The sequence below is a fragment of the Entelurus aequoreus genome, linkage group LG08 (genome assembly GCF_033978785.1).
Source record: "Entelurus aequoreus isolate RoL-2023_Sb linkage group LG08, RoL_Eaeq_v1.1, whole genome shotgun sequence".
In the NCBI taxonomy this organism is placed as follows: domain Eukaryota; kingdom Metazoa; phylum Chordata; class Actinopteri; order Syngnathiformes; family Syngnathidae; genus Entelurus; species Entelurus aequoreus.
The window spans coordinates 73952263-73980181 of record NC_084738.1 but is presented as its reverse complement, the minus strand read 5'-3'; the positions used below and the strand labels follow the sequence as shown (position 1 = coordinate 73980181).

The 27919-nt window shown below is 39.8% G+C and overlaps 1 protein-coding gene across 3 annotated transcripts; it reads left to right on the top strand.

The window, feature by feature from the left end:
• Positions 1-1413: 1413 nt before the first annotated feature.
• sgca (sarcoglycan, alpha) lies at positions 1414-27444 on the top strand. 3 transcript variants are annotated; one of them, XM_062057313.1, is made up of 10 exons: positions 1414-1541; positions 1654-1782; positions 13911-14062; positions 17844-17910; positions 20803-21001; positions 21062-21230; positions 21295-21503; positions 27048-27074; positions 27149-27331; positions 27400-27444. In XM_062057313.1, the coding sequence occupies exons 1-10, from the start codon at positions 1505-1507 to the stop codon at positions 27428-27430; spliced, it is 1203 nt and encodes a 400-aa protein (XP_061913297.1). In that variant the 5' UTR covers positions 1414-1504; the 3' UTR covers positions 27431-27444. The 3 variants fall into 3 exon arrangements, with proteins under 3 accessions (XP_061913297.1, XP_061913296.1, XP_061913298.1); XM_062057312.1 differs by having other exon boundaries at positions 17844-17928; XM_062057314.1 differs by lacking the exons at positions 27048-27074; positions 27149-27331; positions 27400-27444 and adding an exon at positions 23657-23752 and having other exon boundaries at positions 17844-17928.
• The last annotated feature ends 475 nt before the right edge of the window (positions 27445-27919 follow it).

Here is a 27919-nt window from a genome sequence, read left to right as displayed (position 1 = left end):
CACCTTAGCGTCAAATATTTTGTTACTTATTACTTAAAATACGAATATTAACCGTTAGCATCCTAACGTTAGTAGGCTATCTTTTTTTGTGCTAATTTGGTAGGTATACACCGCCGGTCATATTTTGGTACTTGACGCATGCTAACGCAAGTATGCTAGCTTTTTTGGGGGATAATTTTGTAGGTATACATTTCAGTCATATTTTGAAACTTGATGCGTGCTAACGTTCGCAGGCTAACATTTGAGCTAATTTAGCAGGTAATGCACCTTAATTCCATTTCTTTTGAATTAAATACGAACGTTACCTGTTAGCATGCTGGCGTTTGTTCCCCTTTTTTTCGTGTGCTAATTTCATAGGTATACACCCCGGTCATATTTTGGTACTTGATGCATGCTAACGCAGGCTAGCATCACATGTTTTAGGCATAGTTGGCGCATGTTGCAGTTGGCATTTCTAGCATGTTAGCCTTTTTTTTCTTTATAGCGGGTGTACCCCTCATGATCATATATGTTGGTATTTCACTCAAGCTAACTGTTAGCATAGTACTGTTAGCCCGTAGCTAAGTTTGTTCATCTGACGCTAAAAAAACCTTAACGTCAAATAGTGTGTTACTAATTACCTAAATAGGATCCTTACCTGTTAGCAGGCTAACGTAAGTATCCTAGGTTTTTTTTGGTGCTAATTCCGTAGGTATACACCTCAGTCATATTTTGGTACTTGATGCATGCGCTTTAGCTAAATTAGCAGGTATACACCTTAGCGTCAAATATTTTGTTACTTATTACTTAAAATACGAATATTAACCGTTAGCATCCTAACGTTAGTAGGCTATCTTTTTTTGTGCTAATTTGGTAGGTATACACCCCGGTCATATTTTGGTACTTGATGCATGCTAACGCAAGTATGCTAGCTTTTTTGGGGGCTAATTTTGTAGGTATACATTTCAGTCATATTTTGAAACTTGATGCGTGCTAACGTTCGCAGGCTAACATTTGAGCTAATTTAGCAGGTAATGCACCTTAATTCCATTTCTTTTGAATTAAATACGAACGTTACCTGTTAGCATGCTAGTGTTCATTCCTTTTTTTGTTTGTGCTAATTTTGTAGGTATACACCCCGGTCATATTTTGGTACTTGATGCATGCTAACGCAGGCTAGCATCACATGTTTTAGGCATACTTGGCGCATGTTGCAGTTGGCATTTCTAGCATGTTAGCTTTTTTTTTCTTTATAGCGGGTGTACCCCTCTAAGCTAACTGTTAGTATAGTACTGTTAGCCCGTAGCTAAGTTTGTTCATCTGACGCTAAAAATGCAATAAATAGACAGTATTAGTTGTGTCATTAGACTGTTTTGTTATTGCTATATTGTTAGGTCACTACCATCGCCAGACAGAAGTGCAGACCCCCCCCCCCCCATGTTAGTAGGAGGGGGGGCAGGGTCCAAAATAACTCCGGCCAAGTTTTACTGAGCACTTGGAGCTGTCAATCAAAGGCCATAACAAGATGGCGGGCTGCAAAGGCTGCTTGTTCTTCCTAACAGGCGAGTTTCTGCTCCTTGTTTGTCGTGTGACGTCACACCTTCTGGACTTTTGTGTTTGTTTTGTGTTGGCTCCTACAACAATTGTCGGGTTTTGTGTTGGCTCCCGCGACAGTTGTCGGCGCGGCGGTGAGGGCGGCCCAGGCGGAGATCAAATTCGACGTCCCATCGGGGAAGTTCTTCACCTACGAGCTGATGAGAGAGACCTTCCAGGGCGACTTGGAGCCCCTGTCCAAGCTCTACGGTAAGACCCTCGGTCCCGCCGCTAATACGCTGGTACCTCGCTTTTTGTACATTTGTACAAAAATAAAAATCACCACGTCAAGAAATGTTTACGGTATTTATAAAAAAATAAATAAAAAGTACTGTTTTTCAATTTACAGTAATACAAAAATATCTAGTACCTGTTTTATTTTATTTTACAGCAATGCACTGTAAAAATGAATGTACATTTCTTAAGCGGAAAAACTGGCAGTTCGGTCGCCCAAAAAAATCTATGCAACTGCAAAAATAGCAATAGTGCCGTTTTTAAATTTTCGGTAATGCATTGTAAAAAATGTACAGTAATGCAAATATAACTAGTACCGGTTTTATTTTATTTTACAGCAATGCACTGTAAAAATGAATGTACATTTCTTAAGCGAAAAAACTGGCAGTTCGGTCGCCCCAAAAAAATCACTACAAATTGCGAAAATAACAATAGTTCCGTTTTTAAATTTTCGGTAATGCATTGTAAAAAATGTACAGTAATGCAAATATAACTAGTACCGGTTTTATTTTATTTTACAGCAATGAACTGTAAAATTTAATGTACATTTCTTAAGCGGAAAACTGGCAGTTAGGTCGCCCTAAAAAAATCACTGCAAACTGCAAAAATAACAATAGTACCGTTTTTAAATTTTCGGTAATGCATTGTAAAAAATGTACAGTAATGCAAATATAACTAGTACCGGTTTTATTTTATTTTACAGCAATGCACTGTAAAAATGAATGTACATTTCTTAAGCGAAAAACTGGCAGTTCGGTCGCCCAAAAAAAATCACTACAAATTGCGAAAATAACAATAGTACCGTTTTTCAATTTTCGGTAAAGCATTGTAAAAACAACGCCTGAGATTTTATGGTAAAAAAAACAAACAAACCGGGAGCTCACGTCGCCAGAATTTTACCGTCAAAAACAAAGTGGTACTATTTTTCAATTTACAGTAATGCGTTGTGAAAACAACTATCGTAGACGTTTACTACCTGAATTTTGCTGTAAGAATAAGAATTATTCCGTTTTTTCATTTACAGTGATCTACTGTAAAAACGTCCGTAGCTTCTATGGTTAAAAAAAATGGCGAAAATTTAAAGTTTTTTTTTATTTTACGATAATGCACTCGAAAAACAACGTTAAACTTCTTCAGTAAAAATTAAAAAATGGCCGCTCAGTTGTTAAAATTTCACTGTAAAAATAACAATGGGCTCGTTTTTACATTTACAGTAACGCGTCGTTAAAAACAACAATCGTAGACTTTTTGATTAAAAAAAACAACTGGTAGCTCTGCCACATGAAATTTACCGTACAAATAAAAACAGCTCCGTTTTTACATTTACAGTAATGTACTGTAAAAATAACAATCGGAGAAAACTGGCAGAATTTTACTGTACTAACAGTGGTGCCGTTTTTCAATTTACGGTAATGCACTTTTCGATAAGAAACTGTCAGTCGCCAGAATTTACCGTAAAAATAGAACTAGTACCAGTTTTATTTTATTTTACAGCAATGCACTGTCAAAAAAATGAATGTACATTTCTTAAGCAAAAAAACTGGCAGTTCAAAAAAATCACTGCAAACTGCGAAAATAACAATAGTACCGTTTTTCACAAATGTTACCATGAAAATAACAATTTGATCAATTGACAGTAATTTGGGGGTAAATCACTGTAAATAGTCCTGTTAAATTCTGGCCACTAAATTGCCAGTTTTTTTAAAACTGTAAAATCCACAATTCAATTTTTTATTTTACACAGCGAGTGCCCCACTTTTCATACGATTCCTTTTTCAGCAGTTTTCATATCCTGTCCCGGTTACGATGCACACGTGAGTGAGGAGACTCACTCGAACATTTTTCCGACTGGACTTGAGATAAAACCGCGAGCAAGTTTTGATCAGATAAATTACTGTGGCGGTATTATCAACGTACAAAGGCATTATTTTTGTGTTGTTTCAGTGTCGTAAAAAATCCACCAAAACGTCACCATGGAGTTATCGACTCTGTTTCGCTGATTGGAATGTTAGCTTCCGCGTGTCCATGACGATGACCTCTGTTTTGTTTGATCAGCTGTTTACTGCCTTGTTACACACTGCAAAAAGTCAGTGTTCAAAAACAAGGGGAAAAAAATACAAAAATGAGGGGTATTTTACTTGAACTAAGGAAAATTATCTGCCAATAGAACAAGAAAATTTGGCTTGTCGAGACTTTCCAAAACAAGTAAAATTAGCTAACCTCAATGAACCCCAAAATACCTTAAAATAAGTATATTCTCACTAACAAGTGCACTTTTCTTGATAGAAAAAAAAAAAATTAGACCTTTTTTCTCAATATATTGAAAAATATTCTTAAATTAAGTAAATGCTAATATATATATATATATATATATATATATATATATATATATATATATATATATATTAGGGCTGCAACAACTAATTGATTAAATCGATTATAAAAATAGTTGGCGATTAATCCAGTCATCGATTCGTTGGATCTATGCTATGGGCATGCGCAGAGGCAATTTTTTATTTGTATTTTTTTAATTATTTTTTTATAAACCTTTATTTATAAACGGCAACATGTACAAACAGCTGAGAAACAATAATCAAAATAAGTATGGTGCCAGTATGCTGTTTTTTTCCCATAAAATACTGGAAAGGATAGAAATGTAGTTTGTCTCTTTTATCCGATTATTAATCGAAGCAATAATCGACAGATTAATCCATGATCAAATTAATCGTTAGTTGCAGCCCTAATATATATATATATATATATATATATATATATATATATATATATATATATATATATATATATATATATATATATATATATATATATATATATATATATATACATTAGGGCTGCAACAAACGACTAATTTGGTAATCGATTAATCTGTCGATTATTACTTCGATTATTCAATCGATTAATCTATATATATATACATATAATATTTATTAGGGCTGCAACTAACGATTAATTTGATTATCGATTATTACTTCGATTAATCAATCGATTAATCAATATATATACATATAATATATATATTAGGGCTGCAACTAACGATTAATTTGATAATCGATTAATCTGTCGATTATTACTTCGATTTATCAATCGATTAATATATATATATTAGGGCTGCAACTAACGATTAATTTGATAATCGATTAATCTGTCGATTATTACTTCGATTTATCAATCGATTAATATATATATATATATATATATATATATATATATATATATATATATATATATATATTAGGGCTGCAACTAACGATTAATTTGATAATCGATTAATCTGTCGATGAATCGATTAATAATCGGATAAAAGAGACAAACTACATTTCTATCCTTTCCAGTATTTTATTGAAAAAAAACCAGCATACTGGCACCATACTTATTTTGATTATTGTTTCTCAGCTGTTTGTAAATGTTGCATTTTATAAATAAAGATTTATTTAAAAAATAATTTATTTATTTATTTATTTTAAAAGCCTCTGCGCATACACATAGCATAGATCCAACGAATCGATGACTAAATTAATCGGCAACTATTTTTATAATCGATTTTAATCGATTAGTTGTTGCAGCCCTAATATATATATATATATATATATATATATATTATATATATATATATATATATATATATATATATATATATATATATATATATTATATATATACATATATATATATATATATACACATATATATATATATATACACATATATATATATATACACATATATATATATATATATATATATATAACATAACAATATGACAAGAAAGAATGGGAGACAATCAACAGGGACCTTACAGAAATCCTGGAGCAACAAACAGGCACAGCAGAGGGAAAGATCGAAAGGATGGGCGACATAATTTACAACTACGGACAAGAACGTTTTGGAGTGAGCAAAGGGAGAAGTGGAAAGAATCTACCACCGCCAGCTAAATCCAGGAGGCAGCAGGAGATCGACAGGCTTATCAGAGAGAGGAGGCAGATAAGAAAGCTATGGAAAAAAGCAGACGACGCTGAGAGGGAAGGTCTCATGCTACTCCAAGCAGACATCAAGAGCCGGCTAGCAACCTTGCGGAGAGCGGAAAACTTGAGGAAGCTTCGCAAGAAGAAAGAACACACAAGAACTCGTTTCTATAAAGACCCCTTCAAGTTTGTCAAAGACCTCTTCACAAAGGAAAAAAGCGGAACTTTGAAAACATCAAAGCAGGAACTGGAGCAACACCTGGAAAAGATTCACCACGACTCAAAAAAGCAGGAGCATATAGTCATCCCACCTGAAATCCCGCCAATTCAACCACCTGTATTCAACCTGGACACTAGCCCTCCGAAATGGAAAGAAGTAGAGAACACAGTCCGACGAGCAAGAGCAGCATCGGCTCCGGGACCTAACGGAGTACCATATAAGCTCTACAAGAACGCACCGGGTGTACTACGCTTTCTGTGGAAACTCATGAGGGTAGTGTGGCAGAAGCAAGGAATACCCAAGGCTTGGCGAAGGGCTGGTGGTGTGCTAATACCTAAAGAAAAGGATGCATCGGAAATCAGCCAGTTCAGACCAATCTGTCTTCTCAATGTTGAGGGGAAAATCTTTTTCAGCGTGGTGTCTCAGAGGCTGTCCACATACCTGGTAAAGAACAAATACATTGATACATCTGTACAGAAAGCTGGAATTCCAGGATTCTCTGGCTGCCTAGAACATACAAGCATGATCTGGCATCAGATCCAAGCAGCCAAGAAGGATAAGAGAGATCTTCATGTAACCTTCCTCGACCTGGCCAATGCATTTGGCTCAGTTCCCCATGAACTTCTCTGGGAATCTTTTAGCTTCTTCCTTGTACCAGAACCCATCACCACACTGGTCAAGAACTACTTCCAAGACCTGCAGCTGTGCTTCACAACAGCCAACTTTACTACAACATGGCAGCGCTTGGAAGTAGGCATCATGGCAGGCTGCACAGTTTCACCCCTGATTTTCACAATGGCCATGGAAGTCATCATGAGCGCCTCAAGGTGGGTGGTGGGTGGTGAACGAACCAGGGCTGGGCTCCGTCTTCCACCTATCAGGGCTTACATGGACGACATGACAACACTAACCACTACTGCAGCATGCACTAAGCGTCTACTTGGAAAGCTGCAGGAGAACATCGAGTGGGCCCGAATGAAATTCAAGCCTAGTAAATCTCGAAGCATCTCCATAATCAAGGGGGTGCTGAGAGATACAAGGTTCTACATCGGCAAAGACCCTATTCCAACGGTGTCTGAGCAGCCTGTCAAAAGCCTGGGCAGATGGTACAATGCAAGCCTCAAAGACAAACAACAAATAGAACAACTAAGGCAAGAGATCGCGAAGAGCCTGGATAACATAGACAAGACTCTACTGCCAGGGAAACTGAAGCTTTGGTGCCTACAATTTGGACTCCTCCCCCGGACAATGTGGCCACTCACTGTGTATGAAGTTCCAGTAACCACTGTGGAGAAGATGGAGCGAACCATCACTTCATATGCAAAAAAGTGGCTTGGCATTCCACAATGTCTAAGTAACATCGGCCTCTACGGCAAAGGGATCCTGGAGCTACCTCTCACTAGTCTAACTGAGGAATACAAGTGTTCTAAAGTTAGACTCCAGATGACACTGAAGGACTCCAGAGACAAGACCATTAGTACTGTTGCACCGCCCCTAGTAACTGGGCGGAAGTGGACACCATCCGATGCGGTGCAGCAAGCTACAGCAGCCCTGAGGCACAGAGACATCGTGGGAAAGGTCCAACAGGGAAGAGGAGGCTTTGGCCTGACTGCAAGAGAACCATCCTGGAAAAATGCTACAACATCAGAGCGGAGGACGCTGGTGGTGGAGGAGGTGCGTCGCCAGGAGGAGGTCTTAAGGAGTGCGAAGGCTGTCTCTCTCGCCAAACAGGGGCAATGGATGCAGTGGGAAGGAGTGGAGAGGAGAAAGATAAGCTGGAAGGAGCTATGGCAGATGGAAGCAAGTAAAATCAGCTTTATCATCAGAGCAACGTATGATGTGCTCCCATCACCAAAGAATCTCCATCAGTGGTATGGCGAGGATCCAATCTGTGCCCTCTGCCCAACTCCAGCAACCCTCAGACACATCATGACAGGATGTAAGACGAGCCTAACGCAGGGGAGATACACCTGGCGACACAACCAGGTCCTCAAGAGCTTGGCATCAGCCCTGGAGAGTATGCGTGGTGCCGTCAACTCCTTGCCACCAAGAGTATCCAATCCCATGAAGACAACAATGTTTGTCCGAGAGGGCGGGAAAACACCCAAACAGCTTTCCACCAAACCAGAAGCAGGACACCTATACAAGGCCCGCGACTGGAAGATGCTGGCAGACATCGGCAAACAACTGGTTTTCCCACCTGAGATTGCTTCTACCAACCTCAGGCCAGACTTGGTGCTCTGGTCCCCTTCGGTGAAGACTGCTTACGTCATAGAGCTCACAGTCCCATGGGAGAACTCTGTGGAGGAGGCCTATGAACGTAAGAAGCTGCGCTACTCAGAGCTAGCAGAAGAAGCGAGGCAGCGTGGCTGGAACACCAAAGTCTATCCAGTTGAAGTGGGATGCAGAGGATTTGTGGCGTCGTCTACCATCAGACTGCTGAGGGAACTCGGCAGCCACGGTCAGGCCCTGCGGAGGACCATCAGAGCAGTCTCAGAGGCAGCCGAAAGAAGCAGCCAGTGGATTTGGCTCAAGCGGAAGGACCCCAGTTGGGCCCCAAAAACAGCAGTATAACAGGGTGAATTTCAGGAACAGTTGAGCACGGGACACAAGCTGAGGACTGATCATCCTTCGGCGGGCCACCTTTGTGGAGGGTGTATAGTGTTTGAAGGCCGAAACACCCAATGATGCAAGGGCACACTACTGAAGATGTGTCGCTTGTCCAATTGTCCTGGAATTTAACCCTGACCAAGTCTCATATCCCATACAACTCACAAGAACACCCCACCCCCCACACCCCCACGTTGTCTGTCAACCACTCTCAACAACAAGGACATCTCGAGTGAGTACTCTCCACATTTGGCACAAGGGACTGTTCAACATCTCGTCCTGTGTTTTTTGATTCTGATCGTCTGGACACGTCCAGTGACGGCTGTGAAAGGACAGCTGACAACATGGGAAAGTCCATGTGACAGCTTGGAGAGACAGCTGACAGGAGGGAACAGACCCCACTGGGGCTGTCATGGGCTAGCTCCCCATGATGGCAGTCCCCAACGCTGATTCAGCTAATTGGAGACACCCGCAAAATGCTACGAAAAGTAAACAAAGGAAAATACCCCTAGAGCCTGCGAGAGCGGGGGCGCAAGATGGCTCATTGGCTGACAACACGGTTACTGACCTAGGAACGGAAATCACTATGAACAAGGAGAGCACAACACACGAGACAGCAACAACAGCAGTGGGACACAAGCTTCAGGTGTGCATCTGTGGTTGGAACAAAGTAACATCAACAACGGGCTTAAAGATCCATCAAGGGAGGAAAAGGTGCCTGAGAGAGCAGAGACAAGGGCCTCGCATTGATCAATACTTGTTACGAAGTAATCAGTCAAGTCAGTCGAGTGAAGCACAGCGACGGGACACAAACCAAAGTTCGCAGAGCATCAGCACCCCTGTATCTGAAGAAGGTAATACAAGCACAGACATGCTGGTGGAGGAGCCCGCACAACCACAAAGACCTCCAATGGAGAGAAAGATCAAAGGGCACAAACCTGGTGTAAAGTGGCCCAAATCTGTTGACAAGAAAGAATGGGAGACAATCAACAGGGACCTTACAGAAATCCTGGAGCAACAAACAGGCACAGCAGAGGGAAAGATCGAAAGGATGGGCGACATAATTTACAACTACGGACAAGAACGTTTTGGAGTGAGCAAAGGGAGAAGTGGAAAGAATCTACCACCGCCAGCTAAATCCAGGAGGCAGCAGGAGATCGACAGGCTTATCAGAGAGAGGAGGCAGATAAGAAAGCTATGGAAAAAAGCAGACGACGCTGAGAGGGAAGGTCTCATGCTACTCCAAGCAGACATCAAGAGCCGGCTAGCAACCTTGCGGAGAGCGGAAAACTTGAGGAAGCTTCGCAAGAAGAAAGAACACACAAGAACTCGTTTCTATAAAGACCCCTTCAAGTTTGTCAAAGACCTCTTCACAAAGGAAAAAAGCGGAACTTTGAAAACATCAAAGCAGGAACTGGAGCAACACCTGGAAAAGATTCACCACGACTCAAAAAAGCAGGAGCATATAGTCATCCCACCTGAAATCCCGCCAATTCAACCACCTGTATTCAACCTGGACACTAGCCCTCCGAAATGGAAAGAAGTAGAGAACACAGTCCGACGAGCAAGAGCAGCATCGGCTCCGGGACCTAACGGAGTACCATATAAGCTCTACAAGAACGCACCGGGTGTACTACGCTTTCTGTGGAAACTCATGAGGGTAGTGTGGCAGAAGCAAGGAATACCCAAGGCTTGGCGAAGGGCTGGTGGTGTGCTAATACCTAAAGAAAAGGATGCATCGGAAATCAGCCAGTTCAGACCAATCTGTCTTCTCAATGTTGAGGGGAAAATCTTTTTCAGCGTGGTGTCTCAGAGGCTGTCCACATACCTGGTAAAGAACAAATACATTGATACATCTGTACAGAAAGCTGGAATTCCAGGATTCTCTGGCTGCCTAGAACATACAAGCATGATCTGGCATCAGATCCAAGCAGCCAAGAAGGATAAGAGAGATCTTCATGTAACCTTCCTCGACCTGGCCAATGCATTTGGCTCAGTTCCCCATGAACTTCTCTGGGAATCTTTTAGCTTCTTCCTTGTACCAGAACCCATCACCACACTGGTCAAGAACTACTTCCAAGACCTGCAGCTGTGCTTCACAACAGCCAACTTTACTACAACATGGCAGCGCTTGGAAGTAGGCATCATGGCAGGCTGCACAGTTTCACCCCTGATTTTCACAATGGCCATGGAAGTCATCATGAGGGCCTCAAGGTGGGTGGTGGGTGGTGAACGAACCAGGGCTGGGCTCCGTCTTCCACCTATCAGGGCTTACATGGACGACATGACAACACTAACCACTACTGCAGCATGCACTAAGCGTCTACTTGGAAAGCTGCAGGAGAACATCGAGTGGGCCCGAATGAAATTCAAGCCTAGTAAATCTCGAAGCATCTCCATAATCAAGGGGGTGCTGAGAGATACAAGGTTCTACATCGGCAAAGACCCTATTCCAACGGTGTCTGAGCAGCCTGTCAAAAGCCTGGGCAGATGGTACAATGCAAGCCTCAAAGACAAACAACAAATAGAACAACTAAGGCAAGAGATCGCGAAGAGCCTGGATAACATAGACAAGACTCTACTGCCAGGGAAACTGAAGCTTTGGTGCCTACAATTTGGACTCCTCCCCCGGACAATGTGGCCACTCACTGTGTATGAAGTTCCAGTAACCACTGTGGAGAAGATGGAGCGAACCATCACTTCATATGCAAAAAAGTGGCTTGGCATTCCACAATGTCTAAGTAACATCGGCCTCTACGGCAAAGGGATCCTGGAGCTACCTCTCACTAGTCTAACTGAGGAATACAAGTGTTCTAAAGTTAGACTCCAGATGACACTGAAGGACTCCAGAGACAAGACCATTAGTACTGTTGCACCGCCCCTAGTAACTGGGCGGAAGTGGACACCATCCGATGCGGTGCAGCAAGCTACAGCAGCCCTGAGGCACAGAGACATCGTGGGAAAGGTCCAACAGGGAAGAGGAGGCTTTGGCCTGACTGCAAGAGAACCATCCTGGAAAAATGCTACAACATCAGAGCGGAGGACGCTGGTGGTGGAGGAGGTGCGTCGCCAGGAGGAGGTCTTAAGGAGTGCGAAGGCTGTCTCTCTCGCCAAACAGGGGCAATGGATGCAGTGGGAAGGAGTGGAGAGGAGAAAGATAAGCTGGAAGGAGCTATGGCAGATGGAAGCAAGTAAAATCAGCTTTATCATCAGAGCAACGTATGATGTGCTCCCATCACCAAAGAATCTCCATCAGTGGTATGGCGAGGATCCAATCTGTGCCCTCTGCCCAACTCCAGCAACCCTCAGACACATCATGACAGGATGTAAGACGAGCCTAACGCAGGGGAGATACACCTGGCGACACAACCAGGTCCTCAAGAGCTTGGCATCAGCCCTGGAGAGTATGCGTGGTGCCGTCAACTCCTTGCCACCAAGAGTATCCAATCCCATGAAGACAACAATGTTTGTCCGAGAGGGCGGGAAAACACCCAAACAGCTTTCCACCAAACCAGAAGCAGGACACCTATACAAGGCCCGCGACTGGAAGATGCTGGCAGACATCGGCAAACAACTGGTTTTCCCACCTGAGATTGCTTCTACCAACCTCAGGCCAGACTTGGTGCTCTGGTCCCCTTCGGTGAAGACTGCTTACGTCATAGAGCTCACAGTCCCATGGGAGAACTCTGTGGAGGAGGCCTATGAACGTAAGAAGCTGCGCTACTCAGAGCTAGCAGAAGAAGCGAGGCAGCGTGGCTGGAACACCAAAGTCTATCCAGTTGAAGTGGGATGCAGAGGATTTGTGGCGTCGTCTACCATCAGACTGCTGAGGGAACTCGGCAGCCACGGTCAGGCCCTGCGGAGGACCATCAGAGCAGTCTCAGAGGCAGCCGAAAGAAGCAGCCAGTGGATTTGGCTCAAGCGGAAGGACCCCAGTTGGGCCCCAAAAACAGCAGTATAACAGGGTGAATTTCAGGAACAGTTGAGCACGGGACACAAGCTGAGGACTGATCATCCTTCGGCGGGCCACCTTTGTGGAGGGTGTATAGTGTTTGAAGGCCGAAACACCCAATGATGCAAGGGCACACTACTGAAGATGTGTCGCTTGTCCAATTGTCCTGGAATTTAACCCTGACCAAGTCTCATATCCCATACAACTCACAAGAACACCCCACCCCCCACACCCCCACGTTGTCTGTCAACCACTCTCAACAACAAGGACATCTCGAGTGAGTACTCTCCACATTTGGCACAAGGGACTGTTCAACATCTCGTCCTGTGTTTTTTGATTCTATACATATATATATATATATACATACATATATATACATATATATATATATATATATATATATATATATATATATATATATATATATATATATATATATATATATATATATATATATATATATATATATATATATATATATACAGCCCGGCCCCCAGCCCCAAATTTTTTTTTTGTAATTTTGAATAATTTACCTGAATGTGCATGAACTATTTCTGTTCAAAATTGTTAGAAATGTCACATGTGGAATGTTTCAATATGAACTGTCAGTTTACTGTACTGTGCCAACTGTACTACTATACGAGTACGTATGTTCTATTGTTTCATTGAAAATAAAACAGCAAAGTCCATTTGGCTGTCATTCGTTTCAATTATGAGACACGATTGTGTCAAAGTCATGATTTTTTTTTTTCTTCATGCTTGAAATAAGAAATGATGACTTTAAAAAAAGTAGTTTTATACTTGCATTAGTTGATATTCTAGTTTCAAGCATGTTTTACTCAATAAGGTCATCAAATCTCAGCAACAAGCTGTAATATCGTACTGAGATCATTTAGGACCAAAACCTTTAAAACAAGTAAAACACTCTAACATCAAATCTGCTTAGTAAGAGGAATTATCTTAATAGACAGAAAATAAGCAAATATCACCCTTTTTTGAGATATTTCATCTTACTTAGATTTCACTTTTTGGAAACAATTAAGGTATGTAAATAAACATTTCTGCGTAAATAAGTCATTTCACAACGTATATATATATATACATCTGCGGCTTATACTCGGGTGCGTCTTATACATGGAAAATCTTTTTTTTTTCCTTCTAAAATGGGTGTGGCTTATATCCCGGTGCGCTCTATAGCCCGTAAAATACGGTAATCCAAATTGGAAAGTGTGATTAATGTCGTTGAAAAGTAGCACTGGTTCTAAGCATGCGTGAATGGACGACTGCTACTGGCGACAAACTGAGGTAGCGTGTTGTTTGTACCCTCGTCGGCGTGAAGACGAGCGGCAGTACGACGACCCCATGACCTTCAAGTGCAACAAGAAGGGTTACCCCGACCTCCCCGAGTGGCTCCGCTTCACCCAGAGGCACCCCTACGACAACGGCTTCCTGTACGGGACGCCCATGTCCCCCGGGAAGAGTTTCATCGAGGTACGAACGAGCATTCAGCGGCGCAGGCCAGATGTGACATTCGTGAACGAATCAAGTCTTTTGAGCGGCTCTTTTAAGCAAATTGATTCCCAGTTTCGAGCCGTTCGTTGGGTAGCCGTTTGTTTTGTGGCAACTCGACTAGAAAATGGGTCGGAATGAAAATATATATTTAAACAATTTTTAACAAAAAAGCAACCCTTTAAATATATAAAAATATACATATTTTTAAATGAATATTTTTTTAATTGTATTTCTTTTGTATTCTATTTATTTAATCTAGTCTGGATTCACTTTTCGGGTTCATTAAGTTGAAGCGTACACACACCAGTCGTGCTCGTACAATTTTGTACCCACATTTTTTAAATTCTGTCCAATTTATTATTGTAGTTTTATTTGTATGTTTAGTAGCATGTTGTTGTCCCTGCAATGAGGTGGCGACTTGTCCAGGGTGTACCCCGCCTTCCGCCCGATTGCAGCTGAGATAGGCTCCAGCACCCCCCGCGACCCCGAAAGGGATAAGGGGTAGAAAATGGATGGATTAATTTTTTATTTTTAAACCAAAAAAATGTTTTCAATACATAAAAAAACTAATATTTTAATTAATATTGTTTTTTAATTGTGTTTTTTACTTTCATCTGGATTCCCTTTTTGGGTCCATTATTAAAGGATAGTAGTTGAAGTATACACACACCAGTTATGGTAGTACAATTTTTTTACTCACAGTTTTAATTATGTCCAATTTTTTATTGTATTTTTATTTGGTTTTTTTTAAATTTGGCAACTGGACAACAAAATGAGTCAGAATGAAAATATTTTTTTCACATTTAAATTGTGTCCTCGTTTTTATTATAGTTTTTTTTCACTATGTAAAGTGTTTTGTGTCATTCGAGATAAGCGCTTTTTAATATAATATTTGGGCCATTTTTAATGTGGCAACAAGACTAGAAAATGAGTCAGAGTTAAAGGATATTTAGCAGCATTTGGATTAACTTTTTTTTTTTAAACTAACAAATGTTTTTAAATACATAAAAAATATATATATATTTTGAAAAATTATTATTGTTTTTTTTAATTGTGTTTATTTTTTCTTTTATTTACTTTTATCTGGATTCCCTTTTTTTTGGGTCCATTATTAAAGGATAGTAGTTGAAGTATACACACACCAGTTATGCTAGTAAAATTTTGTACTCACATTTTTAATTATGTCCAATTTTTTAATTGTAGTTTTATTTATACTTTTTCAGCCATTTTTTTATTTGGCAACTGGACTAAAAAATGGGTCAGAATTAAAATATATATTGAAAAAAATTTCACAAAAAAAACCAACTTTAAATGTATAAAAATACACATATTTTTAAATGAATGTTCTTTTTTATTTTTTTTATTTTATCTGGATTAATTTTCGGGTTCATTATTAAGTTGAAGCAGAAACACACCAGATATGCTAGCATCATTTTGTACTCACATTTAAATGTTGTCCAATTTTTTGTTGTAGTTCTATTTATACTTTTTGAGCCATTTTTTTATTTGGCAAATGGACTAGAAAATGGGTCAGAATGAAAATATATATTTTTAGTTTTTTAACAAAATTTTTTTTTTTTAACATAGAAAAATATACATATCTTTAAATTAATGTTTTTAAATTGTATCTGTATTCACTTCCTATTTTTTTATGTAGTTTTATTTATACTTTTTGAGCCATTTTTTAATGTGGCAACAAGACTAGAAAATGAGTCAGAGTTAAAGGATATTTAGCAGCATTTGGATTAACTTTTTTAAAAAAAAAACTAACAAATGTTTTTAAATACATAAAATATATATATATATTTTGAAAAATGATTATCGTTTTTTTAATTGTGTTTATTTTTTCTTTTATTTACTTTTATCTGGATTCCCTTTTTTGGGTCCATTATTAAAGGATAGTAGTTGAAGTATACACACACCAGTTATGCTAGTACCATTTTGTACTCACATTTTTAATTATGTCCAATTTTTTAATTGTAGTTTTATTTATACTTTTTCAGCCATTTTTTTATTTGGCAACTGGACTAAAAAATGGGTCAGAATTAAAATATATATTAAAATAAATTTCACAAAAAACAACAACTTTAAATATATAAAAATACACATATTTTCAAATGAATGTTCTTTTTTTTTATTTTATCTGGATTAATTTTCGGGTTCATTATTAAGTTGAAGCAGAAACACACCAGGTATGCTAGCATCATTTTGTACTCACATTTAAATGCTGTCCAATTTTTTGTTGTAGTTTTATTTATACTTTTTGAGCCATTTTTTTTATTTGGCAAATGGACTAGAAAATGGGTCAGAATGAAAATATATATTTTTAGTTTTTTAACAAAAAAAAATTTTTTTTAACATAGAAAAATATACATATCTTTAAATTAATGTTTTTTAATTGTATCTGTATTCACTTCCTATTTTTTTATGTAGTTTTATTTATACTTTTTGAGCCATTTTTTAATGTGGCAACACGACTAGAAAATGAGTCAGAGTTAAAGGATATTTAGCAGCATTTGGATTCACTTTTTTGTTTTAAACTAACAAATGTTTTTAAATACATAAAAAATATATATATATTTTGAAAAATTATTATTGTTTTTTTTAATTGTGTTTATTTTTTGTTTTATTTACTTTTATCTGGATTCCCTTTTTTTGGGGTCCATTATTAAAGGATAGTAGTTGAAGTATACACACACCAGTTATGCTAGTACAATTTTGTACTCACATTTTTAATTATGTCCAATTTTTTAATTGTAGTTTTATTTATACTTTTTCAGCCATTTATTTATTTGGCAACTGGACTAAAATAATGGGTCAGAATTAAAATATATATTTAAAAAAAAATCCCAAAAAATAAAATAACTTTAAATATATAAAAATACACATATTTTTAAATGAATGTTCTTTTTTTTTATTTAAATTTTTATTTTATCTGGATTAATTTTCGGGTTCATTATTAAGTTGAAGCAGAAACACACCAGGTATGCTAGCATCATTTTGTACTCACATTTAAATGTTGTCCAATTTTTTGTTGTAGTTCTATTTATACTTTTTGAGCCATTTTTTTATTTGGCAAATGGACTAGAAAATGGGTCAGAATGAAAATATATATTTTTAGTTTTTTAACAAAAAAAGAAACTTTTTATATAGAAAAATACACATATCTTTAAATTAATGTTTTTTAATTGTATCTGTATTCACTTCCTATTTTTTTTTATGTAGTTTTAGTTATACTTTTTGAGCCATTTTTTTATGTGGCAACAAAACTAGAAAATGAGTCGGAATTAAAGGATATTTAGCAGCATTTTTTTTTACTAAAAAAATGTTTTGAATATATAAACATGTATTTTAATCAATGTTTTTGAATTGGGTTTATATTTCTTTTATTTATTGTACTTTCATCTGGATTCACTTTTCAGGTTCATTATTAAGGGATAGTAGTTGAAGTATACACACACCAGTTATGCTAGTATCATTTTGTACTCACATTTTTAATGATGTCCTTCTTTATTATACTTTCAATGATACCTTTTTTAATCATTAATGCATATTATTCTTACTTATTATTTGTGTATTTTTACAACTGCGAGTGGTGTCACTGCCAGAGCATGGAAACATGTTTGAAAACACAACAAATAATGAAGTTATTGCAAATATTTCGGAATAATTGCCTCCGATAGAGTAATATTTGTGTAAATGAAATAAATGCCATCTTATGGTACAACTGATACCAGTGATTGTTTCCTCTCTTTGACAGATCTACGCCATCAACAAGCGAACCTACGAAACCACCAGACAGAATCTCGTCGTCAACGTGATCGCAGGTACGGACAATTCATTAGGTACACCAGACTGAGAAGACTGAAAATGTCTGACGTATTTTTTTTTAACATATTTCCACGTGTGGCCCCGTTTGTATCTGCCCATTCTGTTAAAACTGCAATTGCTCAAAAAGTAATATTGAATCAACATCAATGTTGTTATGAACTATTGACATATTTAATCAAGGCTCCAATTAATATTCCACTTTTTTGTGGAGGAAAAAAAATGCCTATTTGCTGTTTTTGCCATGGAAAACTGTGTTGATGTGGTCCGTCACGTCATTCATGTGGTAAGTCACATCAATTAATGTGGTCTGACCACAGTAATTGATGTGACAGACCACATTAATTGACGTGACGGACCACATTAACTGATGTGACAGACCACATTAAGTGATGTGACAGACCACATTAATTGATGTGACGGACTACATTAATTGATTTGGCAGACCACATTAATTGTTGTGACAGAACCCATTAATTGATGTGACGGACCACATAAATTAATGTGACGGGCCACATTAATTGATGTGACAGACCACATTCATTGATGTGACAGACCACATTAATTGATGTGACAGACCACATTAATTGATGTGACAGACCACATTAATTGATGTGACAGACCCCATTAATTGATGTGACGGACCACATGAATGACGTGACAGACCACATTAATTGACGTGACACACCACATTAATTGATGTGACAGACCACATTAATTGATGTGATGGACCACATTAATTGACGTGACAGACCACATAAATTAATGTGACGGGCCACATTAATTGATGTGACAGACCACATTCATTGATGTGACAGACCACATTAATTGATGTGACAGACCACATTAATTGATGTGACGGACCACATAAATTAATGTGACGGGCCACATTAATTGATGTGACAGACCACATTAATTGATGTGACAGACCACATTAATTGATGTGACAGACCACATCAAGTGATGTGACGGACCACATTAATTGATGTGACGGACCACATTAATTGATATGACAGACCACGTTAATTGATGTGACAGACCACATTAATTGATGTGACAGACCACATTAATTGACGTGACGGACCACATTAACTGATGTGACAGACCACATTAATTGATGTGACAGACCACATTAATTGACGTGACGGACCACCTTAACTGATGTGACAGACCACATTAATTGATGTGACAGACCACATTAATTGACGTGACGGACCACATTAACTGATGTGACAGACCACATTAATTGATGTGACAGACCACATTAAATGATGTAACGGACCACGTCAATTAATGTGGTCCTTTACAGTAGTCCGTCACATCAATTAATGTGGTCCGTCACAACAATTAATGTGGTCTGCCACATCAATTAATGTGGTCTGCCAAATCAAATAATGTGGTCTGTCACATCAATTAATGTGGTCTGTCACATCAATTAATGTGGTCTGTGACATCAATTAATGTGGCCTGTCACATCAATTAATGTGGTCCGTCACATCAAGTAATGTGGTCCGTCACATCAATTAATGTGGTCTGTCACATCAATTAATGTGGTCTGTCACATCAATTAATGTGGTCTGTCACATCAATTAATGTGGTCCGTCACGTCAATTAATGTGGTCTGTCACATCAATTAATGTGGTCTGTCACATCAATTAATGTGGTCTGTCACATCAATTAATGTGGTCCGTCACATCAATTAATATGGTCTGTCACATCAATTAATGTGGTCTGTGACATCAATTAATGTGGCCTGTCACATCAATTAACGTGGTCTGTCACATCAATTAATGTGGTCTGTCACATCAATTACTGTGGTCTGTCACATCAATTAATGTGGTCCGTCACATCAATTAATGTGGCCTGTCACATCAATTAACGTGGTCCGTCACATCAATTTATGTGGTCTGTCACATCAATTAATGTGGTCTGTCACATCAATTAATGTGGTCCGTCACATCAATTAATATGGTCTGTCACATCAATTAATGTGGTCTGTGACATCAATTAATGTGGCCTGTCACATCAATTAATGTGGTCTGTCACATCAATTAATGTGGTCCGTCACATCAATTAATATGGTCTGTCACATCAATTAATGTGGTCTGTGACATCAATTAATGTGGTCTGTCACATCAATTAATGTGGTCTGTCACATCAATTAATGTGGTCCGTCACATCAATTAATATGGTCTGTCACATCAATTAATGTGGTCTGTGACATCAATTAATGTGGTCTGTCACATCAATTAATGTGGTCTGTCACATCAATTAATGTGGTCCGTCACATCAATTAATATGGTCTGTCACATCAATTAATGTGGTCTGTGACATCAATTAATGTGGCCTGTCACATCAATTAACGTGGTCTGTCACATCAATTAATGTGGTCCGTCACATCAATTAATATGGTCCGTCACATCAATTAATGTGGTCCGTCACATCAATTAATGTGGTCCGTCACATCAATTAATGTGGTCCGTCACATCAATTAATGTGGTCCGTCACATCAATTAATGTGGTCTGTCACATCAATTAATGTGGTCCGCCACGTCATCAATGTGGTCAATTAATGTTTGTCATTTGGCAAAAAATAACTATATATGGACAAATAGCTCTGAAATTGATCTGGAGTTTTAAGCATTGAATAAAAAATATAAAATATAGTTAAAAAAAATAACGTGACTTATTTTTAACATTTTTATGACCGAGACCCTTTTGTATGTTGTATTGTTTTCAACATGAAAATGTCAAATTGGCCCCCGCATGTTTTATGTTCCACTGTGCGGCCCTCAGCGTGACACAAGTTTGGACACCTCTGCATGAGAATGTGCAGGTGTGCCTAATGAAGTGGCCAGTGTGACGTCACACTCCCTTATCCCCGCCCCCAGCCAAGAGCCCCCCCTACCAGGCAGAGTTCTTCATCAAGCTGCGGGAGATTGAGAAGGTGCTGCCCCCTGCTGTCCAGGACGAGATCAAGCAGGACCTGCAGAAGCTGTGGGACACGGAGGCCTTGGACGTGGTCAACGTGTCCAACGCCCTGGACCGCGGCGGCCGGGTGCCCCTCCCCCTGGCGGGCCACTTTGAAGGGTAACCCCCGGCGGTGATGAGGCTGCCCCCCGGTGGAAGGTAACATCCGCTTTGTGTCAGCGTGTACGTGAAGGTGGGCTCCGAGCAGAGCTTCTCCGGCTGCCTCCTGAGGGTGCGGACGGCGGAGCACCGGGGGAGGTGTGCGGCGAGCGCCAAGGTGAAGGTGCCCGGGGGGTGCAACTTCTGCAGCATCCCCAGCAACTGCATCAGCTGGTGCCACACGGAGCTGGTGAGACCACTCGGGACTGGGAGGACCGGGGGGTGACGAGGTCTCACTCCTCTCTCTGTCGCAGTTTGACTCCGGCCAGCAGGAGGCCACGCTGCCCCCTCCCACCGTGGGCTCCGGCGTCCTGGAGGCGGGGGGGGACTTTGACCCCCCTGTGTCGCCCGAGAGCAGAGACTTCTTGCCGGACTACCTGGTGACCATCATCGTGCCGCTGGTCCTGGCCCTGGTTCTTTGCGTGCTGCTGGCCTACATCATGTGCGGACGCAGAGAGGGCGTGTACGTACTCCACATCGCCACCGTCACGGGAATCATACTTCCCACGGGGGCCACATTCACAGGCCAAACTTCCATTCCTTCATTTTGTATTAAACGTCAACGCAAAGCTCTGCCGTACCTTCAAACCTTTACCTCAATATGTTTTCTCTCGTCAAAGATCCTCTATATGACAGGAACCCTTCTTGCAAAAATGTTCATCAAAGATTCCTCAAACAGTGTGAGGCAAACATTAGTCAAAGATCCTCTATATCGCAGGATATGTTGTTTTGAAAGACCTACCACAAAAACACAATGTCAAAGATCCTCTGCTGTTTTTGAAGTTCTATTGCACAAAAACAAGTCAAAGATCCTCAATAAGACAGGAGCTCTCGGCTGTTTTGAAGAAGTAGCTGCAAAAACTGCAGTCAAAGATTTGTTATTGATAGGAGCGCTCTGTTGTTTTTCAGGATGTCGTACAAAAACACAAGGTCAAAGATCCTCTGCTGTTTTTGAAGCTCTATTGCACAAAAACAAGTCAAAGATCCTCAATAAGACAGGAGCTCTCAGCTGTTTTGAAGAAGCAGCCGCAAAAACGTTAGTCAAAGATTTTCTATTGATAGGACCGCTCTGTTGTTTTACAAAAACACAAGGTCAAAGATCCTCTATGTTGGAACTCTACGTTTTGTAAAACTGTATTGCACAAAGAAAAATCAAAGATCCTCTTTATAAAAGGAGCTCCGCAGTTTTTGAAGCTCTAGTGCACAAAAACAAGTCAAAGATCCTCTATAAGACGGGAGCTCTCAGCTGTTTTGAAGAAGCAGCCGCAAAAACGCTAGTCAAAGATTTTCTATTGATAGGACCGCTCTGTTGTTTTACAAAAACAAGTCAAAGATCCCCTATAAGACAGGAGCTGTCAGCTGTTTTGAAGAAGTAGCTGCAAAAAGGCGAGTCAAAGATTTGTTATTGATAGGAGCGCTCTGTTGTTTTTCAGGATGTCGTACAAAAACACGAGGTCAAAGATCCTCTGTTGGAACCCTGCCTTTTTTAAAGCTGCATTGCACAAAAACAAGTCAAAGATCCTCTATAAGACAGGAGCTCTCAGCTGTTTTGAAGAAGTAGCTGCAAAAAGGCGAGTCAAAGATTTTCTATTGATAGGAGCGCTCTGTTGTTTTTCAGGATGTCGTACAAAAACACAAGGTCAAAGATCCTCTATGTTGGAACTCTACGTTTTGTAAAGCTGTATTGCACAAATAAAAATCAAAGATCCTCTTTATAAAAGGAACTCCGCTGTTTTTGAAACTCTATTGCACAAAAACAAGTCAAAGATCCTCTATAAGACAGGAGCTCTCAGCTGTTTTGAAGAAGCAGCCGCAAAAACGCTAGTCAAAGATTTTCTATTGATTGGAGCGCTCTGTAGTTTTTCAGGATGTTGTACATAAACACAAGGTCAAAGATCCTCTATATAGGAACCCTGCCTTTTTTAAAGCTGCATTGCACAAAAACAAGTCAAAGATCCTCTATAAGACAGGAGCTCTCAGCTGTTTTGAAGAAGTAGCTGCAAAAACCGCAAAGATTTTCTATTGATAGGAGCGCTCTGTCGTTTTTCAGGATGTCGTACAAAAACACAAGGTCAAAGATCCTCTACATAGGAACCCTGCCTTTTTTAAAGCTGCATTGCACAAAAACAAGTCAAAGATCCTCTATAAGACGGGAGCTCTCAGCTGTTTTAAAGAAGTAGCCGCAAAAACTGCAGTCAAAGATGTTCTATTGATAGGAGCGCTCTGTCGTTTTTCAGGATGTCGTACAAAAACACAAGGTCAAAGATCCTCTATATATGAACCCTGCCTTTTTTTAAAGCTGCATTGCACAAAACAAGTCAAAGATCCTCTATAAGACGGGCGCTCTCAGCTGTTTTAAAGAAGTAGCCACAAAAACTGCAATCAAAGATTTTCTATTGATAGGAGCGCTCTGTTGTTTTACAAAAACACAAGGTCAAAGATCCTCTATGTTGGATCCTCTTTATAAAAGAAACTCTGCTGTTTTTGAAGCTCTATTGCACAAAAACAAGTCAAAGATCCTCTATGAGACAGGAGCTCTCGGCTGTTTTGAAGAAGTAGCTGCAAAAACTGCAGTCAAAGATTTTCTATTGATAGGAGCGCTCTGTTGTTTTTCAGGATGCCGTACAAAACACAAGGTTAAAGAACCCTGCCTTCTTTAAAGCTCTACTGCACAAAAACAAGTCAAAGATCCTCTATAAGACTAGAGCTCTCAGCTGTTTTGAAAAAGTAGCTGCAAAAAGGCGAGTCAAAGATTTTCTATTGATAGGAGCGCTCTGTTGTTTTTCAGGATGTCGTACAAAAACATAAGGTCAAAGATCCTCTGTTGGAACCCTGCCTTTTTTAAATAGAGCTTCAAAAACAGCAGAGTTTCTTTTATAAAGAGGATCCAACATAGAGGATCTTTGACCTTGTGTTTTTGTAAAACAACAGAGCGCTCCTATCAATAGAAAATCTTTGACTGCAGTTTTTGCGGCTACTTCTTCAAAACAGCTGAGAGCTCCCGCCTGATAGAGGATCTTTGACTTGTTTTGTGCAATGCAGCTTTAAAAAAGGCAGGGTCTCTTATATAGAGGATCTTTGACCTTGTGTTTTTGTACAACATCCTGAAAAACAACAGAGCGCTCCTATCAATAGAAAATCTTTGACTCGCCTTTTTGCAGCTACTTCTTCAAAACAGCTGAGAGCTCCCGTCTTATAGAGGATCTTTGACTTGTTTTTGTGCAATGCAGCTTTAAAAAAGGCAGGGTTCCTATATAGAGGATCTTTGACCTTGTGTTTTTGTACAACATCCTGAAAAACAACAGAGCGCTCCTATCAATAGAAAATCTTTGACTGCAGTTTTTGCGGCTACTTCTTCAAAACAGCTGAGAGCTCCCGCCTGATAGAGGATCTTTGACTTGTTTTGTGCAATGCAGCTTTAAAAAAGGCAGGGTCTCTTATATAGAGGATCTTTGACCTTGTGTTTTTGTACAACATCCTGAAAAACAACAGAGCGCTCCTATCAATAGAAAATCTTTGACTCGCCTTTTTGCAGCTACTTCTTCAAAACAGCTGAGAGGTCCTGCCTTATAGAGGATCTTTGACTTGTTTTGTGCAATGCAGCTTTAAAAAAGACAGGGTTCCAACAGAGGATCTTTGACCTTGTGTTTTTGTCCAACATCCTGAAAAACAACAGAGCGCTCCTATCAATAGAAAATCTTTGACTCGCTTTTTTGCAGCTACTTCTTCACAACAGCTGAGAGCTCCCGTCTTATAGAGGATCTTTGACTTGTTTTTGTGCAATAGAGCTTTAAAGAAGGCAGGGTTCTTTAGCCTTGTGTTTTGTACGGCATCCTGAAAAACAACAGAGCGCTCCTATCAATAGAAAATCTTTGACTGCAGTTTTTGCAGGTACTTCTTCAAAACAGCCGAGAGCTCCTGTCTTATAGAGGATCTTTGACTTGTTTTTGTGCAATAGAGCTTCAAAAACAGCAGAGTTTCTTTTATAAAGAGGATCCAACATAGAGGATCTTTGACCTTGTGTTTTTGTAAAACAACAGAGCGCTCCTATCAATAGAAAATCTTTGACTGCAGTTTTTGCGGCTACTTCTTCAAAACAGCTGAGAGCTCCCGCCTGATAGAGGATCTTTGACTTGTTTTGTGCAATGCAGCTTTAAAAAAGGCAGGGTCTCTTATATAGAGGATCTTTGACCTTGTGTTTTTGTACAACATCCTGAAAAACAACAGAGCGCTCCTATCAATAGAAAATCTTTGACTCGCCTTTTTGCAGCTACTTCTTCAAAACAGCTGAGAGGTCCTGCCTTATAGAGGATCTTTGACTTGTTTTGTGCAATGCAGCTTTAAAAAAGACAGGGTTCCAACAGAGGATCTTTGACCTTGTGTTTTTGTCCAACATCCTGAAAAACAACAGAGCGCTCCTATCAATAGAAAATCTTTGACTCGCTTTTTTGCAGCTACTTCTTCACAACAGCTGAGAGCTCCCGTCTTATAGAGGATCTTTGACTTGTTTTTGTGCAATAGAGCTTTAAAGAAGGCAGGGTTCTTTAGCCTTGTGTTTTGTACGGCATCCTGAAAAACAACAGAGCGCTCCTATCAATAGAAAATCTTTGACTGCAGTTTTTGCAGGTACTTCTTCAAAACAGCCGAGAGCTCCTGTCTTATAGAGGATCTTTGACTTGTTTTTGTGCAATAGAGCTTCAAAAACAGCAGAGTTTCTTTTATAAAGAGGATCCAACATAGAGGATCTTTGACCTTGTGTTTTTGTAAAACAACAGAGCGCTCCTATCAATAGAAAATCTTTGACTGCAGTTTTTGCGGCTACTTCTTCAAAACAGCTGAGAGCTCCCGCCTGATAGAGGATCTTTGACTTGTTTTGTGCAATGCAGCTTTAAAAAAGGCAGGGTCTCTTATATAGAGGATTTTTGACCTTGTGTTTTTGTACAACATCCTGAAAAACAACAGAGCGCTCCTATCAATAGAAAATCTTTGACTCGCCTTTTTGCAGCTACTTCTTCAAAACAGCTGAGAGGTCCTGCCTGATAGAGGATCTTTGACTTGTTTTGTGCAATGCAGCTTTAAAAAAGGCAGGGTTCCAACAGAGGATCTTTGACCTTGTGTTTTTGTACAACATCCTGAAAAACAACAGAGCGCTCCTATCAATAGAAAATCTTTGACTTGCCTTTTTGCAGCTACTTCTTCAAAACAGCTGAGAGCTCTAGTCTTATAGAGGATCTTTGACTTGTTTTTGTGCAATAGAGCTTTAAAGAAGGCAGGGTTCTTTAACCTTGTGTTTTGTTCGGCATCCTGAAAAACAACAGAGCGCTCCTATCAATAGAAAATCTTTGACTGCAGTTTTTGCAGCTACTTCTTCAAAACAGCCGAGAGCTCCTGTCTTATAGAGGATCTTTGACTTGTTTTTGTGCAATAGAGCTTCAAAAACAGCAGAGTTTCTTTTATAAAGAGGATCCAACATAGAGGATCTTTGACCTTGTGTTTTTGTAAAACAACAGAGCGCTCCTATCAATAGAAAATCTTTGACTGCAGTTTTTGCAGCTACTTCTTCAAAACAGCTGAGAGCTCCCGCCTGATAGAGGATCTTTGACTTGTTTTGTGCAATGCAGCTTTAAAAAAGGCAGGGTCTCTTATATAGAGGATCTTTGACCTTGTGTTTTTGTACAACATCCTGAAAAACAACAGAGCGCTCCTATCAATAGAAAATCTTTGACTCGCCTTTTTGCAGCTACTTCTTCAAAACAGCTGAGAGCTCCCGTCTGATAGAGGATCTTTGACTTGTTTTTGTGCAATAGAGCTTTAAAGAAGGCAGGGTTCTTTAACCTTGTGTTTTGTACGGCATCCTGAAAAACAACAGAGCGCTCCTGTCAATAGAAAATCTTTGACTGCAGTTTTTGCAGCTACTTCTTCAAAACAGCCGAGAGCTCCTGTCTTATAGAGGATCTTTGACTTGTTTTGTGTCGTGTTAAAAGTGACACTTGATGTTTCCTTGCAGGGAGAAGAGGAACGCGCGAACGAACCAGTGAGTAGAGCACAAACACCTCGTGTATTGTTGCTGGTGCCGGAGTGAAGACGTGCCCCCCCCCCCCCCTGCAGGATCCAGCTGTACCACCATCACACCATCCAGGACAACACGGACGAGCTGAGGAACATGTCCGACCGCCGCGGCGTCTCGCCGCCGCTCTCCACGCTGCCCATGTTTGACAGCCGCGGCGGAGGCGGGGCCACGCCGCAGACGCCCCCCGAGAGCCCCCGCGTGCCTCTCATCATGGCCCAGCAGTAAGCGCTGACACACACACACACCTGTTTCGTAGAGGGTCGCTCACCTGTGTCTCCTCGCACGCCAGGGACCCGTACAGCGACACGCTGCCTCGGTGAGAGCGCCATCACGCTGGAGGTGGCGGCTGTTTGCACCTGCAGCAAATGATGGAAACCATCTTTTTGACGTTGGGTGTGCACTTCTAACAATAAATGTTGTCATCATTGGAGCAGGTTTTGTACAGGAAGATGCAAACATGCTATAGCTCAATAGCTGCTAACTTATCAACTATATCAGGTGACTAATACAACACCTGCTAACTTATCAACTATATCAGGTGACTAATACAACACCTGCTAACTTATCAACTATATCAGGTGACTAATACAACACCCGCTAACTTATCAACTATATCAGGTGACTAATACAACACCCGCTAACTTATCAACTATATCAGGTGACTAATACAATACTTGCTAACTTATCAACTATATCAGGTGACTAGTACAACACCTGCTAACTTATCAACTATATCAGGTGACTAATACAACAGCTGCTAACTTATCAACTATATCAGGTGACTAATACAACACCTGCTAACTTATCAA